At 45.0% G+C, this 16,428-nt stretch overlaps 1 protein-coding gene across 1 annotated transcript; it reads left to right on the top strand.

Annotated features, from left to right (window-relative positions):
• The first annotated feature begins 215 nt into the window (after positions 1 to 215).
• On the top strand, positions 216 to 16,223 carry LOC104255722 (myosin heavy chain, skeletal muscle, adult-like). The gene is made up of 38 exons (XM_059828016.1): positions 216 to 422; positions 509 to 652; positions 746 to 902; positions 2,458 to 2,485; positions 2,578 to 2,689; positions 2,783 to 2,875; positions 3,006 to 3,069; positions 3,162 to 3,260; positions 3,367 to 3,470; positions 3,553 to 3,691; positions 4,362 to 4,480; positions 4,598 to 4,747; positions 5,550 to 5,720; positions 6,070 to 6,379; positions 6,532 to 6,599; positions 7,372 to 7,459; positions 7,554 to 7,671; positions 8,276 to 8,399; positions 8,486 to 8,622; positions 8,727 to 8,982; positions 9,763 to 10,005; positions 10,235 to 10,411; positions 10,498 to 10,643; positions 10,731 to 10,821; positions 10,910 to 11,299; positions 11,452 to 11,578; positions 11,757 to 11,875; positions 12,341 to 12,537; positions 12,844 to 13,027; positions 13,114 to 13,279; positions 13,455 to 13,579; positions 13,740 to 14,048; positions 14,148 to 14,351; positions 14,621 to 14,746; positions 14,842 to 15,012; positions 15,099 to 15,203; positions 15,347 to 15,442; positions 16,068 to 16,223. The coding sequence occupies exons 1-38, from the start codon at positions 216 to 218 to the stop codon at positions 16,221 to 16,223; spliced, it is 5,820 nt and encodes a 1,939-aa protein (XP_059683999.1).
• Positions 16,224 to 16,428: the final 205 nt, after the last annotated feature.

Here is a 16,428-nt window from a genome sequence, read left to right as displayed (position 1 = left end):
AAATTATTTAGAATGCTGTCTCATTCTCAAGTGGGATGTAAGTACTTAGGCTTTCAAAAGGTGTTATTGAAAATGACATACTAGCTTTAACACTGAAGAGATAGAAACTGTAAGAGATTTCATCACCGGCACAGAAAACTATTGTCTAACTGAAGGAAAGTGTCTTCTTTCCCCCTCAGAGTCTTCTGCTGACGTGTGTTCAGTAAAGTGCAGACATGACTTCTCCAGATGCTGAGATGGCTGTTTTTGGGGAGGCAGCTCCTTACCTCCGAAAATCAGAAAAGGAGAGAATCGAGGCACAGAACAAGCCTTTTGATGCCAAGTCATCAGTCTTTGTGGTGCATCCTAAGGAATCCTTTGTGAAAGGGACAATCCAGAGCAGGGAATCAGGGAAGGTCACTGTCCAGACTGAAGCTGGAGAGGTGAGCAAAATGCAAGGCTTGAGAACATATTTAAATTCCCACTCTGGGATCTTAGCTGACATATATCAGTCTTTCTTCCTTGGCAGACTCTGACCGTGAAGGACGATCAAATCTTTTCCATGAACCCTCCCAAGTACGATAAAATCGAGGACATGGCCATGATGACCCACCTCCACGAACCCGCTGTGCTGTACAACCTCAAAGAGCGTTATGCAGCCTGGATGATCTACGTAAGTACCGGCAGCAGTCTCCCTCTGGGTAGCTAGGAGGAACTGCTCTGCCAGGCTAAGTGGAAGCCAACGTGCTGTCTCCCTTCCTCGCAGACCTACTCGGGTCTCTTCTGCGTCACTGTCAACCCCTACAAGTGGCTGCCGGTGTACAACCCAGAGGTGGTGTTGGCCTACCGAGGCAAGAAGCGCCAGGAGGCCCCTCCACACATCTTCTCCATCTCTGACAATGCCTATCAGTTCATGTTAAATGGTGAGTTGCTTGATATCCCTTCAAATGTTATTGCAGGGTGCACTTCAGGAAAAATCTTCCTTTTCTCTGCAGATAATGTTTGAACATATGGAGTCATGTTTACATAATATATGTCAGCTGAGTAAAGTAGAATGCCCATCTTTACATGAGATAAATAGCACAGAAAGCACACTGGGAATGTTGTAGAGGGAAGTCTGGAAATTAAGTTTTGTACTTGCAGAGTAAAAAGTCTGATGGAAAGCAGAATTAGCAGTGCTACAGAAATGTTGGTATTCTATCTTAACAAAATGCATGAAATCAAATATTACTAACATAATAGCCATATCAGAAAGTAAGAAAGAATCACTATAAATAGAAGTTCCAAATCCAAATAAGTGCACTATTAAGAGCTTTTTTACTGCCTTAGAACCCCAAGAGGGACTGTCAGATGAAAGAGACAGAGCCTAAAAGGCAGGAGATAACAATGGAAAATGGAAGATTGACAGAATGGTTAGCTAAGAAATGGCTATTACATCTCAAGAATAAGGTCTCAGACTTACAATGGATAACGCTACAGAAATTTGGGCTTAGTGCTCATTAGGGCAGAAGAAAACAAAATGAACTTTAGGGATTACATGGGAAAAAAAGAAAATAAATAGAGCAATAGTTCCGTGATAGTATATTCCATTAAAAAGTGGAGCATTAACATTTTTAATAATGCAGTCCGTTCTAGTTTTCTCACGTTAAAAAAGGAGATAGTGGACCTGGAAAAGTTCACTGAGGAACAAAGCAATATTCATAGGCATGAAACAAATTCAGTACAAGTAACAAGTAAGTAGGTAAGGACACTTTGATGACGGAGAAGAGAAACCTGAGGGGATGTATGACAGAAATTTGTAAAATCAGGAGTTGTATAGAAATCAAGGGTTGTATAGAAAGCAGAATCAGAATTCATTCTTTCCTTTTGTCTAACATTTGAACAGCTAGGAAGCATGAAAGCAATTATCAGTTGAAACATTTTTAAAAAAGCAAAGGGAATCACAAATTGCATACAGCATACTTAAGTCCTGGATATTTTTTATCAAAGAAAATAATATGTCCTAAAGGTGTATTTCAATGACTAAAGTAAGGAGATGAATTCATGCAAAGTCTACCCACGTCATTACATACAATTATTCTATACCTGGCTCAAAAAATCCTTGAACTCAGGAGAGCATATGGTCTGATCTCGGAAGGCTCTCAAGTCCTCAGAAAGTGTCAATTCATTTTACATTACATGTTTTAGTCACTTCAGTCATATTGGCATTACAAAATGATATTTGGTTCTGGTTCTTTCTTACATACAGAAATATCGATCTTGATTTAAAGAGAATTATCTTAAAAAGAAGCTAGTATATTTTATCTTACATCCTGAAAAGGATTAAGTGCTACATTTCCAGGGCATTTTAATTCGGAATTGGCTGTCTAGTGTTCCTGCACTCTTAATGAATCTTCAGTTCACAGTTAGTTTCTCACATAGATTTTTATTTCCCTGTAATTGAGGAGCACTAAGAAAACTCTTTCTGTCTTTTCATAGATCGCGAGAACCAGTCAATCCTCATCACGTATGTACACTCCCTATCTGGGTCCCTGTGCCTGGTGCCAGGGGACCTCCTGCCTGACCACACGCTCTCTGCTTCTCTCTTTGGTTTGACAGTGGAGAATCCGGTGCAGGGAAGACTGTGAACACCAAGCGTGTCATCCAGTACTTTGCAACAATTGCAGCGAGCGGGGATAAGAAGAAGGAGGAGCAGTCAGGCAAAATGCAGGTAAACTAATAGATACTGACTTGAATCAATGCTTTCCTCCATTCCTGACATGATTTTTGGAAAGGATAACCAGCAATCATTATCATCTGGCAGGGAACGCTTGAGGATCAAATCATCAGCGCCAACCCACTGCTGGAGGCCTTTGGCAATGCCAAGACCGTGAGGAACGACAACTCCTCACGCTTTGTAAGTTGTTGCTTTGGACAAAATCTCTCCCTCTCATTACAAGATAAGTGATAACCCTAGAAGTATTCCACGTAAAGAAGATGTCAAAAGAACCCATCCAGGCTGAAATGCTGCTGCTTCTCCTTAACAGGGCAAATTCATCAGAATCCACTTTGGCGCTACGGGCAAACTGGCTTCTGCTGACATTGAAACTTGTAAGAGACTCTCCTGGCATGATCCCGTTCCTTCCCAAATTCCCACCTCCATGTGCATTCCTGTGCCTGACTCTTTCTACCTTCCTTGACAGATCTGCTGGAGAAGTCCAGAGTCACTTTCCAGCTCAAGGCAGAAAGAAGCTACCACATATTTTATCAGGTCACCTCCAACAAGAAGCCAGAGCTAATTGGTAGGAAGGATCATTATGTCTTTTTGAGGATGATCGCTGAGCAACAGTCCCCTCTGTTACCTGGTTGGCAAAACTAAGCCCATGCCTTGCCTCTTCCTGCTTCCAGACATGCTCCTCATTACCACCAACCCTTATGATTTCCACTTTGTGAGTCAAGGTGAGGTCACTGTTCCCAGCATTGATGACCAGGAGGAGCTCATGGCTACAGATGTAAGTACTATAAAGAAAATATTTTTAATGAGATTGTTAGGGTTGTTAGGCAATGTTTTTACTTCACTGATTCTGTTGCCAGAGTGCCATTGACATCCTGGGCTTCACTGCTGATGAAAAGACCGCCATCTACAAGCTGACAGGGGCTGTCATGCACTACGGGAACTTGAAGTTCAAGCAGAAACAACGAGAGGAGCAGGCAGAGCCAGATGGCACAGAAGGTCCTTAGCAACTGACCTTTTAATAACGAAATCAGTTTTGGGAAGATACTTTTTTTAGACAGGACAAAAGCTATAGTTTAATCAAGTGAAAAAGAAGTAATGTTTCTTTAACTGTCCATGAAGCTGTAAACCTGATTCTCTGATCCCTGGCCTATCTTACTGAACAGTACTCCTTCAGTTAGCTTTTTGATGGGCTAGTTTCATGCATTTTTCCATTTAGCATGTAGAGGGTTTTGACAAGCTTTTTTGGAGAGGCAGCTTCCCTAGTTTCATATATAGGCTCTAGAATCAGCTCTGGCGTGTACATACTTCTCAAGTTGGCAGTGCAAACCATGGCCTATTTAAATATAAGAACTTTCTTAGATCTTGACTAAGTTGCCAAGTTGTAATCATCATATATTTTTAAAGTGAAAGGTATTAAAAGCACTGTTTCAGTTTATAAATTTAGTTAAAATTTTGAAGGAAAGATTTCTTACTGATAACTACTTTCAAAAAAATACCAATATTGGCTTTCACAGCTTTCCTGTATTCAATATGCTTGCTGTGATCCTATAAAAGTTTTGCAGTCAAGAATTTTGAACATTGGTGTCATTTCTGAGACACACACCCATGAACAAATTCCAGTCCTTGTCCAATGATCATTTTTTTCTTTGTCTCCCTTGTCTTTCAGTTGCTGACAAGGCTGCCTACCTGATGGGTCTGAACTCAGCTGACCTTCTCAAAGCCCTGTGTTATCCTCGAGTCAAAGTTGGGAATGAATTTGTGACCAAAGGTCAAACTGTGGAGCAGGTAAAATAATTCATTACTAGGAATACATTGTTATACCTCAGAATTTCCCTTCAGACAGTTAAAATTTCTTAAAATTTCTCTGTGCAGTAACTTTTGTGCATTTCCCTTTTGCTTTAGGTGAACAATGCTGTAGGTGCTCTGGCAAAGGCTGTCTATGAGAGGATGTTCTTGTGGATGGTTGTTCGTATCAACCAACAGCTGGATACCAAGCAGCCCAGACAGTACTTCATTGGTGTCCTGGACATTGCTGGCTTTGAGATCTTTGATGTAAGGAACAGGGATTTTACAACAATTTCATGGAAGGGACAATGGGTGTTAAGAAAATTCTGAGACTTTTTTGATGAAGAGTCAGATTTTTGTAAAAAATACAATGATCAAGAGATCTCACTATTAAAGAGATTGGCCTTTTCAACCATTAGATCTTAATAGAAAAGAAACTAATACCACAGCATGCAAGAATATTAAGCTTAGTTAAAAGAAAAAAGGAAGACTTCTGTGACAAAGTTATATGGACCAAAGGTGTAGAAAATATTGAAAAGGCTTAGAAATGTTCATGCTGTTGGTGGAAATTATTGAAAGCGATTAGGAAATGCTCATGCTGTTGGTGAAAGAACCTCAAAATCTTCCACACCAGTGCATGGAAATATCTCTCTTAAGAACAGAAAAATATTTGAGTAGCAAATTGAGGCAGTCTTCATGATCGGGGTGTTGGGAAAGGGGGAGTCTAGTAATAAATTTGGTCTGATAGGAGAATGTGTGCTGAAGTTATTTACTAAATCTGCTTTAGAATAAAGGGATTCCAAAGGGTTAAGGGATAATTGTCATAATTGAAGTATGCATATTATGTGGAAAGATAAGAAACAAAAAAAAGTTTCTCTAAGTCACAATGAATTAGTATTTTCTCTCTTCACAACGCAAGCACAGTCCCACTGAAGGATTTCTGGGAGAACAGATAGGGAAGGGGCCTTGTATTTATCTGAAGAGACACCTGAAGGATCAGAACTACACAGGGAAAAGCCTTGTGGTGTTGGCTGAACCTTGAAAACCTATCTTTTTTCACATTTGGCAGTTCAATAGTTTTGAGCAGCTGTGCATCAACTTCACCAATGAGAAACTGCAACAGTTCTTCAACCACCACATGTTTGTGCTGGAGCAGGAGGAGTACAAGAAGGAAGGAATTGAATGGACATTCATTGACTTTGGGATGGACCTGGCTGCCTGCATTGAGCTGATTGAGAAGGTATCTTTCCTGTTCAGGTGCATTAATGTTGGAATTCTCTACTTATTAAGGGATACATAAAGATTCTTTTTATGTCTGGATTAAAATGATAAATTTCAGTTATTAAAGTGCTCTGTATTTCTGTAATTTGTAATGTTGCCCACAAAGACTAAAAGTAGTTCCACAACTAAAGGTGAAACACCCAGGATGAATAATTATGAACCTCAGTTAATTTTCTGTGACATATTGTCCAGAAAAGGACAGAAGGAACCTCATCTTCTGATTTGTTTCACAACTTTCTGTCCTGACACTAGCCTCTTTCCAACCAAGGAATCTGTTTTTCCCTCTTGTCTGTTGTAATGCCTTCCAGCCCATGGGCATCTTCTCCATCCTGGAAGAGGAGTGCATGTTCCCCAAGGCAACCGACACCTCTTTCAAGAACAAGCTCTATGACCAGCATCTGGGCAAGTCCAGCAACTTCCAGAAGCCCAAGCCTACCAAAGGCAAGGTTGAGGCCCACTTCTCCCTGATACACTATGCTGGTACAGTGGACTACAACATCACTGGCTGGCTTGAGAAGAACAAGGACCCCCTGAATGAAACTGTCATTGGGTTGTATCAGAAATCATCTGTGAAGACACTGGCCTTACTCTTTGCCAACTATGGTGGAGCAGATGCAGGTCAGCTCTGTGAAAATTTTATTTTCAATGTGGGAAAATGTTGACAGGAAATCAAACAGGAAAACCTAAATGTTTAAAAAATTTATTCTGTTCTGTAGTTCAATGTTCAACATCAATATTTTAATATTGTTTTTCCCTTCTTTCATTTACAGAGGGTGGCGGCAAGAAGGGTGGCAAGAAGAAGGGTTCTTCTTTCCAGACTGTCTCAGCTCTTTTCCGGGTATGTACTTGTTTCCTCACTTTGTCTCTTTTTACTTGAAGAAAGGGAATTTAAAATGTGAAAAGTGATGTTATAAGTCTTGAAGTCCTATAGCAAGAGGATGAAGAAGATTATGTACTGTAGGTAAATTTTCTTTCCATTTAAATGACGGACTGGTTTCTTCTCTTTTTCAAGACGGAATGATATTCTCTCAATATATCAAAACCAAAATTCTTATTGATGTTGCTGTTCGCATCTCTTTTCATACAGCTCTATTTTTTAAGCTAAATATGATATTGAAATAGGTCAATGTCTTTCAGCTATTGCACAGACTTCAGAATGTTTTACCAAATAGACATTTTGACTTCTGAATATTTTCAATACTGCTAACATGCACAGTTCCTAAGTAATGGAGCAGTTCTGAAAATCTGAGAGGTTGGCTTAAGATTATCACATATAAAGCCTAACCAGTATACTGATTCAGGGGGGCAAGCATAGGGAATTGTTCATGACTTTCAAAGCCATGTGTCTCAGTTTATCAAATGACTTGTATCCCAGTTTTTGTAAATAATAAAATATGATGTCACAGTAATCAAATTCTATTTCCATTTAATAGTAATGTTCAACAGTGAAAGATGGATGAAGGCATAAGCTTTTGTATATTAATATGGAAATTTTGCAATCTAGATTAATCTGACAAATTATTAACTCATTTCCATGGAAGAAATATATGCAGCTGCAGGGATGCAGATCTTTCATTTGTTGATCTAAACTTCACCTTACGATCTCACAGGAGAATTTAAACAAGCTGATGACAAATCTGCGCAGCACTCACCCCCATTTTGTACGATGCATCATCCCAAATGAAACAAAAACACCTGGTAAGGGGATCCAATAGGAGGAAAACTTGAGCAGCAGAAGCTCTTCTCCTGAGTGTCAAACAATGGAGTGGTCACTAATGGTGGTGTTTGTTAGGTGCCATGGAGCATGAGCTGGTGCTGCATCAGCTGCGATGCAATGGTGTGCTGGAAGGGATCAGAATTTGCAGGAAAGGATTCCCCAGCAGAGTCCTGTACGCTGACTTCAAACAAAGGTGAGACTGCCACACCTTTCTCCCCATTCTTTTCCTATTCCACACCTTCTACGTCCTAAATTACTGAAGTATCATATTAACTACACAGTTTAGTGTATACAGTCTGTCATCAAATCACATTACAGCAGCCTACTACTGAGAAATGATGATGTAACATAAAAGTTTCCTTCACACCTCCACTTTGCATTTGAACAACTATACATGTTTCCACCCAATGTCCTAAAAATGCCTCTGCACTGTCTTTAGGGAGGTCTGTCCCTATCAACGACATAGTCAGCTGTTGCTGAAAATGACCAGCTGAGAGCTGTTGCTGAGAACAGGCTGAATAGCCTAACACAAAGATTTTAACAAGGAACTGAGTAGTAATATAAAAATGTTTCACTACTGGTTCATGACGATATGGAAATGCCATTGATCAGGATTCCCTTGGAGTCTGAGTCAACAGTATGAAATCTTCACTTGCACTGTCTTGAAAGAATGGACTATCCCTCGTACATGACATCACTCAGTCACACAGTTGGCTGTTGCTGAGAAGGCTGTGGGGTTCAGTCACAGCGGTGGTTTCAGTAATGTGGATTTCTTCATGTTTTGCTTTCTCCTACAGATACAGAGTGCTGAATATAAGTGCTATTCCAGAAGGTCAGTTCATGGATAGCAAGAAGGCTTCAGAGAAGCTTCTTGGATCCATTGATGTGGACCACACGCAGTACAGATTTGGTCACACCAAGGTAGAAACAAGTCCTGTGTTCAAACACTATGTGCCTCTGTTACACAAAATTAGAGAGTGATGTGCTACAATGTTCCCTTTCTTAAGGTGTTCTTCAAAGCTGGACTGATAGGTCTGCTGGAGGAGATGAGAGATGAGAAGCTAGCAGAGATTATGACCATGACACAAGCCCGATGCAGGGGCTTCCTGATGAGAGTGGAGTATCGGAAAATGGTGGAGAGGAGGTAGACTTTTCTCACCCATGCACCAAGTTCTCATGGTAATTGGACAATTCAGTCTAAATTCAGCCAATGCGAGGTACCTAATAGCCATGTGAATTTTATTTCAGGGATGCCATTTTCTGTATCCAGTACAATGTTCGTGCATTCATGAACGTCAAGCACTGGCCCTGGATGAAGCTGTTCTTCAAGATCAAGCCCTTGCTGAAGAGTGCGGAATCTGAGAAGGAGATGGCCAACATGAAACAAGAGTTTGAGAAAACCAAGGAAGAGCTTGCAAAGTCTGAGGCAAAGAGGAAGGAGCTGGAGGAGAAAATGGTGACCTTACTGCAGGAGAAAAATGACCTGCAGCTCCAAGTGCAGGCTGTGAGTATCACCGTTCATTTGTCGTTGGGAAAAGAATGTTATACAGCCAGAATGCTTCTTACCCTAAGCAGAGACCTGCAGGAAGCTGACTAACGTGCAGCAGAAAACAGTCTAAATTGCACACTCTTAGCGCTGAGTAAACAGGCACTGGCAGGGGCGTGGTGAGTCTCACGGCAGCCCCACATGAGATTCTCGGCATTCCTGCTGTCTGAGGAAAGAGGGCAACACTAGCCAACATGTAATCCACCGCAGAGAACTCTGAACTGCAAGGGAAGTATCTCCACCTACTCAAGTTTAAAAGCAGGGTATCTGTCTGACAGAGTAAAGGAAAACCTGAGAAGGACCCACTTTTCCTACTTCCAGCTACACTAGAAGGCCTTGATTACTTTCAGAAACACGGATACTGCCCATTCAAACTCAGTTAGGAAAAGGCAGATTCTTAACATCAAACAAAACACCACTTGCTCCACTAAATTATTCTCACAAAGCCTTTACTCCCTGAACATTATGGGGTTCACATTAAGTCAGTTAAAAAGAAGTAGCCAGTGAATACTTTATCTGTCAGCTACCCTGTCTGTGAGGGATTTTTAAGAGACACAAAAATTGTGGCATCAATGTGGATACCAGATGACAGTAGACACCGGGCAAGATCTTCCAGTTGCTGGAGTGGAAGGCCAGGTTCAGCCCCCATTTTAACACATGCCTACTCAGTGATACAAAAGAGAGTGCGGAGAAACTTCAAAACATTACAAACCACAAAAATTTGTGTGTCCCCACCAGGAAGCAGACAGCTTGGCTGATGCTGAGGAAAGATGTGACCAGCTCATCAAAACCAAAATCCAGCTGGAAGCCAAAATTAAGGAGGTGACTGAAAGGGCTGAGGATGAGGAGGAAATTAATGCCGAGCTGACAGCCAAGAAGAGAAAACTGGAGGATGAATGTTCAGAGCTGAAGAAAGATATAGATGACCTCGAGTTAACGTTGGCCAAAGTGGAGAAGGAAAAGCATGCCACTGAAAACAAGGTAAACACACAGGCACTCACATAAATGGTGAAGGGACAGAAGCCTTCCACATCAGCCGTGTATCCTCAGAATGAAGCTAGGTTTGGAACATGCCAGGAGCATCACAGTGGGGCAGCTAGGCAGCCCAAATGAAAAACAAGCTCCTGGTTAAGCACTGCAAAGTGAAAAAGTCACTGCACTAGCAGTCGTCTTCTATGCAAACTTTTGGCACTTTTTTTACAATCAACAGGTGAAAAACCTCACAGAGGAGATGGCAGCCTTGGACGAGACCATTGCCAAGCTGACAAAAGAGAAGAAAGCCCTCCAAGAGGCCCATCAGCAGACACTGGATGACTTGCAGGTAGAAGAGGACAAAGTCAATACTCTGACCAAAGCTAAGACCAAGCTGGAGCAGCAAGTGGACGATGTAAGCACATGGGTAGCTAAATGAAAAAGAAAACTTTGTAGGGGAAAGTGTAGCCAGCAGAGCACTCATGGTCTTGTTCTTTTTAGCTGGAAGGTTCCCTGGAGCAAGAGAAGAAACTGCGCATGGACCTTGAGAGAGCTAAGAGGAAACTCGAAGGAGACCTGAAGCTGGCCCATGACAGCATAATGGATTTGGAAAATGATAAGCAGCAGCTGGATGAGAAACTGAAGAAGTAAGTGTGGCTGTGGGGCAGTTGTGTGCTGGGCTGGTGTGCTTGTCTTTTTTCTTTGAGCTCTAACCCGGTTTGCTTTGCCCAAAGGAAAGACTTTGAAATCAGCCAGATCCAGAGCAAAATCGAGGATGAGCAAGCCCTGGGCATGCAATCACAGAAGAAGATCAAGGAGCTGCAGGCAAGTCTCTGCTCCTTCCCCTCTCTCACCCAGACACAGGCCAGGTAGGAGGAGGGCAGAGGTGTGAAGGGTCCCTAATGTTCCCCAGGCTCGTATTGAGGAACTGGAGGAGGAAATTGAGGCAGAGCGAACCTCTCGGGCAAAAGCAGAGAAGCATCGGGCTGACCTCTCCAGGGAGCTAGAGGAGATCAGCGAGCGCCTGGAAGAAGCAGGAGGGGCTACTGCAGCTCAGATTGAGATGAACAAGAAGCGTGAGGCAGAGTTTCAGAAGATGCGCCGTGACCTCGAAGAGGCCACGCTGCAGCATGAAGCCACAGCTGCCACCCTGCGGAAGAAGCACGCAGACAGCACAGCTGAGCTTGGGGAGCAGATCGACAACCTGCAACGAGTGAAGCAGAAGCTGGAGAAGGAGAAGAGTGAGCTGAAGATGGAGATTGACGACTTGGCCAGTAACATGGAGTCTGTCTCCAAAGCCAAGGTATGGAATTGGAGTAGAACATGCTCACAGGGTCAAGGACTGGCACATAGACTGCATCTACCAGCCACATTCTCATAAGAAAAATCCCTGCTGTGAGGATAAGGCCGAGTGCGGGTGTTCATTTCCTTTCCTTCATTGTGTTTGCTCTCTAGGCAAATCTGGAGAAGATGTGCCGCACTCTGGAAGACCAGCTGAGTGAGATTAAAACTAAGGAGGAACAGAATCAGCGCATGATCAATGACCTCAATACTCAAAGAGCTCGTCTACAGACAGAATCAGGTGAGACATCCTCATTCCTGAGGTGCCATGGGAGGACCTGCATGCCATGAGGAGGCCACAGGGTCTAATAATATAACTGAAATAAGCTCTCCCGGCCACTCCTGGTTACATGGGTTTACAAGCAGAAACTGTCATATTATGAATAGTCTAGTTACATTTTTCACTTTACCCTTCCCAGGTGAATATTCACGCCAGGTGGAGGAAAAGGATGCTCTGATTTCTCAGCTGTCTAGGGGCAAGCAAGGATTTACCCAACAGATTGAGGAACTCAAGAGACATCTAGAGGAAGAGATAAAGGTCTGAAAGTACCCTACTGTCCACAACCTACATCACCCCTAAAAGCATCTGGAGAATCCTGTCTGGTCCAAGATTGGTTCCACATTGCTTCCCCAAACAGATGTAGTGCCAGAGGGAACACCAGTAATGGACATCCCCCAACTCATAAGCTAGAGAGGGAAGGAAGCATGATGATTTTGGTGCTGCAGGAAGTCATCCACAAGGCTTTTGTGAGATTCTGGTGGTACTCTCTAAGACAGGACTCAGACACATGTGTCGAAACATTCAGAGAAACAGCAGATTACTGTCCCCAGAGCACCTGTCACTAACATATCCTGATCCTCCCGAACACGTTGATGAAGGCTTCATCAGCTCCCAGCTTTGCATTTGCCTAATTAGACTTTCATTCTAATTTCACTGTCAATTTCACTATCAAGAGGCACCTCAAGACAAGTACTTATGTCACCAATCCCAATGTCCCCACAGGCCAAGAATGCCCTGGCCCACGCCTTGCAGTCTGCTCGCCATGACTGTGACTTGCTCCGGGAACAATATGAGGAGGAGCAGGAAGCCAAGGGGGAGCTGCAGCGTGCCCTGTCCAAGGCCAACAGCGAAGTGGCCCAGTGGAGAACCAAATATGAGACGGATGCTATTCAGCGCACGGAGGAGCTGGAGGAGGCCAAGTACGTGGGAAGTGGGATGTCGAATGGCTGGAGAAGACTGAGACTGTCCAGGGAAACTGGAAATTGGAGTCTCTGAGACTGGGTTAGGACAGGGGTGGGATGAAGGCAGGGATATACTGTCTTTGTGGTAGAGGGGAGAAGGGGAGAGAGAGGAAAAGTGTGCTGTGGAAAAAGTGTAGATTGGAAGGACAAGCGTAGCCTTTAGGGCTAGAAAGGCTGAGACAGGCCGAATACTCAGGAGGTGCTAGGACACAGATGCGGTAGACCCTTTAGCTCTAATCTGGCGTTGTGCTTATCTCGTCCCAGGAAGAAGCTGGCACAGCGCCTGCAGGATGCAGAGGAACACGTTGAAGCTGTGAATGCCAAATGTGCCTCCCTGGAAAAGACAAAGCAGAGGCTGCAGAATGAAGTGGAGGACCTGATGATTGACGTGGAGCGATCGAATGCTGCCTGCGCAGCTCTGGATAAGAAGCAGAAGAACTTTGACAAGGTCTTTTGAGCTCCCGGCCTGGGGCTCCTGGGCAGAGCATCCCCTCCTGATTGCCACATCCATACTCACGCCCCGTTTCTCTTCAGATCCTGGCAGAGTGGAAGCAGAAGTATGAGGAAACGCAGGCTGAGCTGGAAGCCTCCCAGAAGGAGTCTCGCTCTCTCAGCACGGAGCTGTTTAAGATGAAGAATGCCTATGAGGAGTCCTTGGATCACCTGGAAACGCTGAAGCGTGAGAACAAGAACTTGCAGCGTAAGTCCCTAGCCCTCTGCTCCTGGCGGGGCTTTCTCACTATCTGCTGCTGCTACCCTCCGCTCCACATGGGTCTGTGCCTGCAGGTTGGCAGTGATGTCCCTCACCTTTGGTTGGCAGGGCCCTTGCCATTCTGCTCTGTGCCTGACCATGCCGTTGGTCTTTGTTCCCACAGAGGAGATTTCGGACCTGACGGAGCAGATTGCCGAGGGAGGAAAGGCGATTCATGAGCTGGAGAAAGTCAAGAAGCAGATTGAGCAGGAGAAATCTGAACTCCAAGCGTCTCTGGAGGAAGCTGAGGTACACAGAGTGCTAATAAATGGTGTCGAGACTGAAAGTATGGGAGTAGCTATCTGCAGAGATGGCAGGAAAGCAAGCCTAGAGTTCATGAAGTAGTGCATAAGAGATTACTTGGAAAGGAAACAGTAGTTTAAGTTACTATTCCTGCTGACTTGTCCAGGCCTCCCTAGAACATGAAGAGGGGAAGATCCTGCGCCTCCAGCTTGAGCTCAACCAGGTGAAGTCTGAGATTGACAGGAAGATAGCAGAGAAAGACGAGGAGATCGACCAGCTGAAGAGAAACCACCTCAGAATTGTGGAGTCCATGCAGAGCACCCTGGACGCTGAGATCAGGAGCCGGAATGAAGCCCTGCGGCTGAAGAAGAAGATGGAGGGAGACCTGAATGAAATGGAGATCCAGCTGAGCCATGCCAACCGCGTGGCTGCAGAGGCACAGAAGAACCTGAGGAACACACAGGCAGTGCTCAAGGTCAGTCCAGCAAAGCTACAGAAAAAGAAATTCAGTCCCTGACCTTTTTGGTACCCAGCACACACTGTCGCATCGTAATTTCTCTTGTCTCTGTCACAGGATACCCAGTTACACCTGGACGATGCTCTCAGGACACAGGAGGACCTGAAGGAGCAGGTGGCCATGGTGGAGCGCAGAGCCAACCTGCTGCAGGCTGAAGTTGAGGAGCTACGGGCAGCCCTGGAGCAGACGGAGCGGTCGAGGAAAGTGGCTGAGCAGGAGCTTCTGGATGCCACTGAACGTGTGCAGCTCCTCCATACCCAGGTCAGGCACTCTGCTGGAAATTAGTCCCATCAACAAGGGATAACACAGAATGAGATTGCTGTGCATCTTGTAAGTGATTACTATGTAAACACTTGAACAGCCATGCTGTGATACGGCCAATCCAGCCAGCCACTCATGTCTGGTTTGCTGCTATGGCTCTGAAGAGGACTCTTGCATGAAAGACTTTCATAAACATTACTCACACTTTCACCTCTTGATGTGGAGGCATGAGGTCTAACAGTACGAGTCATGTCTTTCCTGTTACACAGAACACCAGCTTAATCAACACCAAGAAGAAGCTGGAAACAGACATCATGCAAATTCAGGGTGAAATGGAGGATACGATCCAGGAAGCCCGCAATGCTGAAGAGAAGGCCAAGAAGGCCATCACAGATGTGAGTTGGGCGCTCCTTTCACTGCTGGTGGTGGATGTAGTCTCTCCCAGACTGTCTCCAGCCCCAAAATGGCTTTCACCCTTTGCTCTCCTCAGGCAGCCATGATGGCAGAAGAGCTGAAGAAGGAGCAGGACACCAGCGCCCACCTGGAGAGGATGAAGAAGAACCTGGACCAGACGGTGAAGGACCTGCAGCACCGTCTCGATGAGGCTGAGCAGTTGGCTCTGAAGGGAGGCAAGAAGCAAATCCAGAAGCTGGAGGCCAGAGTGCGTAGGGCTGGTATTTGTGCATGAGTGAGCACGCCCCTTGGAGAGAGAGCAGGGAAGCTCCAAAGACGGGCTTCTCTTTGCAGGTGCGGGAGCTGGAAGGGGAGGTTGATGCTGAGCAGAAGCGCAGCGCTGAAGCCGTGAAGGGTGTGCGCAAGTACGAGAGGAGGGTGAAGGAGCTGACCTACCAGGTAAGGCAGGAGGCCTCCTTGGGCTGACAGAGTTTTCTCACAGCAAGTCAGATTTTGTGCGCACCATCCCCAAGGGGAATTGTTAACCTCACATGACGCAGAAGCATTAATTCCTTCTCTTCCCTGTTTGCCAACTGCTTTAGTCTGAGGAAGACCGGAAGAATATTCTGAGGCTGCAGGATCTGGTGGACAAGCTGCAAACGAAGGTGAAGTCCTACAAGAGACAAGCGGAGGAGGCTGTAAGTATTGCTTGCAGAATGGGCAAGAGCCACCTTCCATCGGGGCAGCACGCACATTGAGATGAGTATGAATACCAGGAACGGGGCATGAAAGAAACTGCCAAGACACAACAGTCTTGGCCACGCTGTTCTAGTATCGTGCCATGAGGCTTTGCTGAGTTCTGGGCACCCTGCAGCAGTCGGGGATGAACTGAGGGAAGTTCTGCAGCCGGTTTTATACAGGAGGTCAGTCGAAACAAACCTGGGGACCGCCTCCACTGACTGAGAAGTTCCTGAATCTCTGCGGCTGTTCAACAGCAGAAGGCTTCAGGGTCTTTCTCAACCTAGTAAATCACACTGACAGTAGGGCAGCAAGTAGTGGGAGAATAAGCACAGAAATGACAAGACCAAGGGACAAAATAGCTCCTCAAGAGTGACACAGTACCGGTGAAGTTTTTCACAGCGGGGTCCTGAATACGGGAGGGTGAGGAGGTCTGTGTGAGGCTTATGTGTAAGCAGCGGTGGGTGGGGGATGGAAGTTTGTGCCTTCCCTCAGGGAAGAGTTGCAGCCCCGCAAGGCCGAGGCGCAGGAGGAGTGAAACCCCTGCCCTGGGCTCCTCACTACCGACTCCCTCTCCCCGCACAGGAGGAGCTGTCCAGTGTCAATCTCTCCAAGTTCCGCAAGATCCAGCACGAGCTGGAGGAAGCCGAGGAGCGGGCTGACATTGCAGAGTCGCAGGTCAACAAGCTCCGAGTGAAGAGCAGGGAGTTTCACAGCAAGAAGATAGAAGAGGAAGAGTGAGGTTGTTATGAGGCAGCAAAGCAACCTGAGGGCCGCACAAAATGTTAATCTCTTCGTTGCTTTCTTCTGCAATGAGTCTTCATCATCATGTCTAAACAATAAACATAGTAGATTGCTTTGCATCCAGAATATGAGTAGCTGCTTCTCACTCTCTCTGCTTTGCTCTTTTTGTCTCCCTAGCTAGTTGTGGGACCCTCTAAAACTT

Source organism: Gavia stellata, chromosome 22, assembly GCF_030936135.1.
Source record: "Gavia stellata isolate bGavSte3 chromosome 22, bGavSte3.hap2, whole genome shotgun sequence".
Lineage (NCBI taxonomy): Eukaryota > Metazoa > Chordata > Aves > Gaviiformes > Gaviidae > Gavia > Gavia stellata.
The sequence above is the reverse complement of the archived record's forward strand: the minus strand, read 5'-3'. Positions and strand labels throughout refer to the sequence as shown.

What these genes read in the sequence shown, in the direction of transcription:
- LOC104255722 (XM_059828016.1), top strand. Translation starts at nt 216, where the DNA reads ATGACTTCTCCAGATGCTGAGATGGCTGTTTTTGGGGAGGCAGCTCCT. An exon ending in CTATCAGTTCATGTTAAATG is followed by an intron (nt 903 to 2,457) that starts GTGAGTTGCTTG and finishes GTCTTTTCATAG; the next exon opens with ATCGCGAGAACCAGTCAATC. An exon ending in CAAGAAGCCAGAGCTAATTG is followed by an intron (nt 3,261 to 3,366) that starts GTAGGAAGGATC and finishes TCCTGCTTCCAG; the next exon opens with ACATGCTCCTCATTACCACC.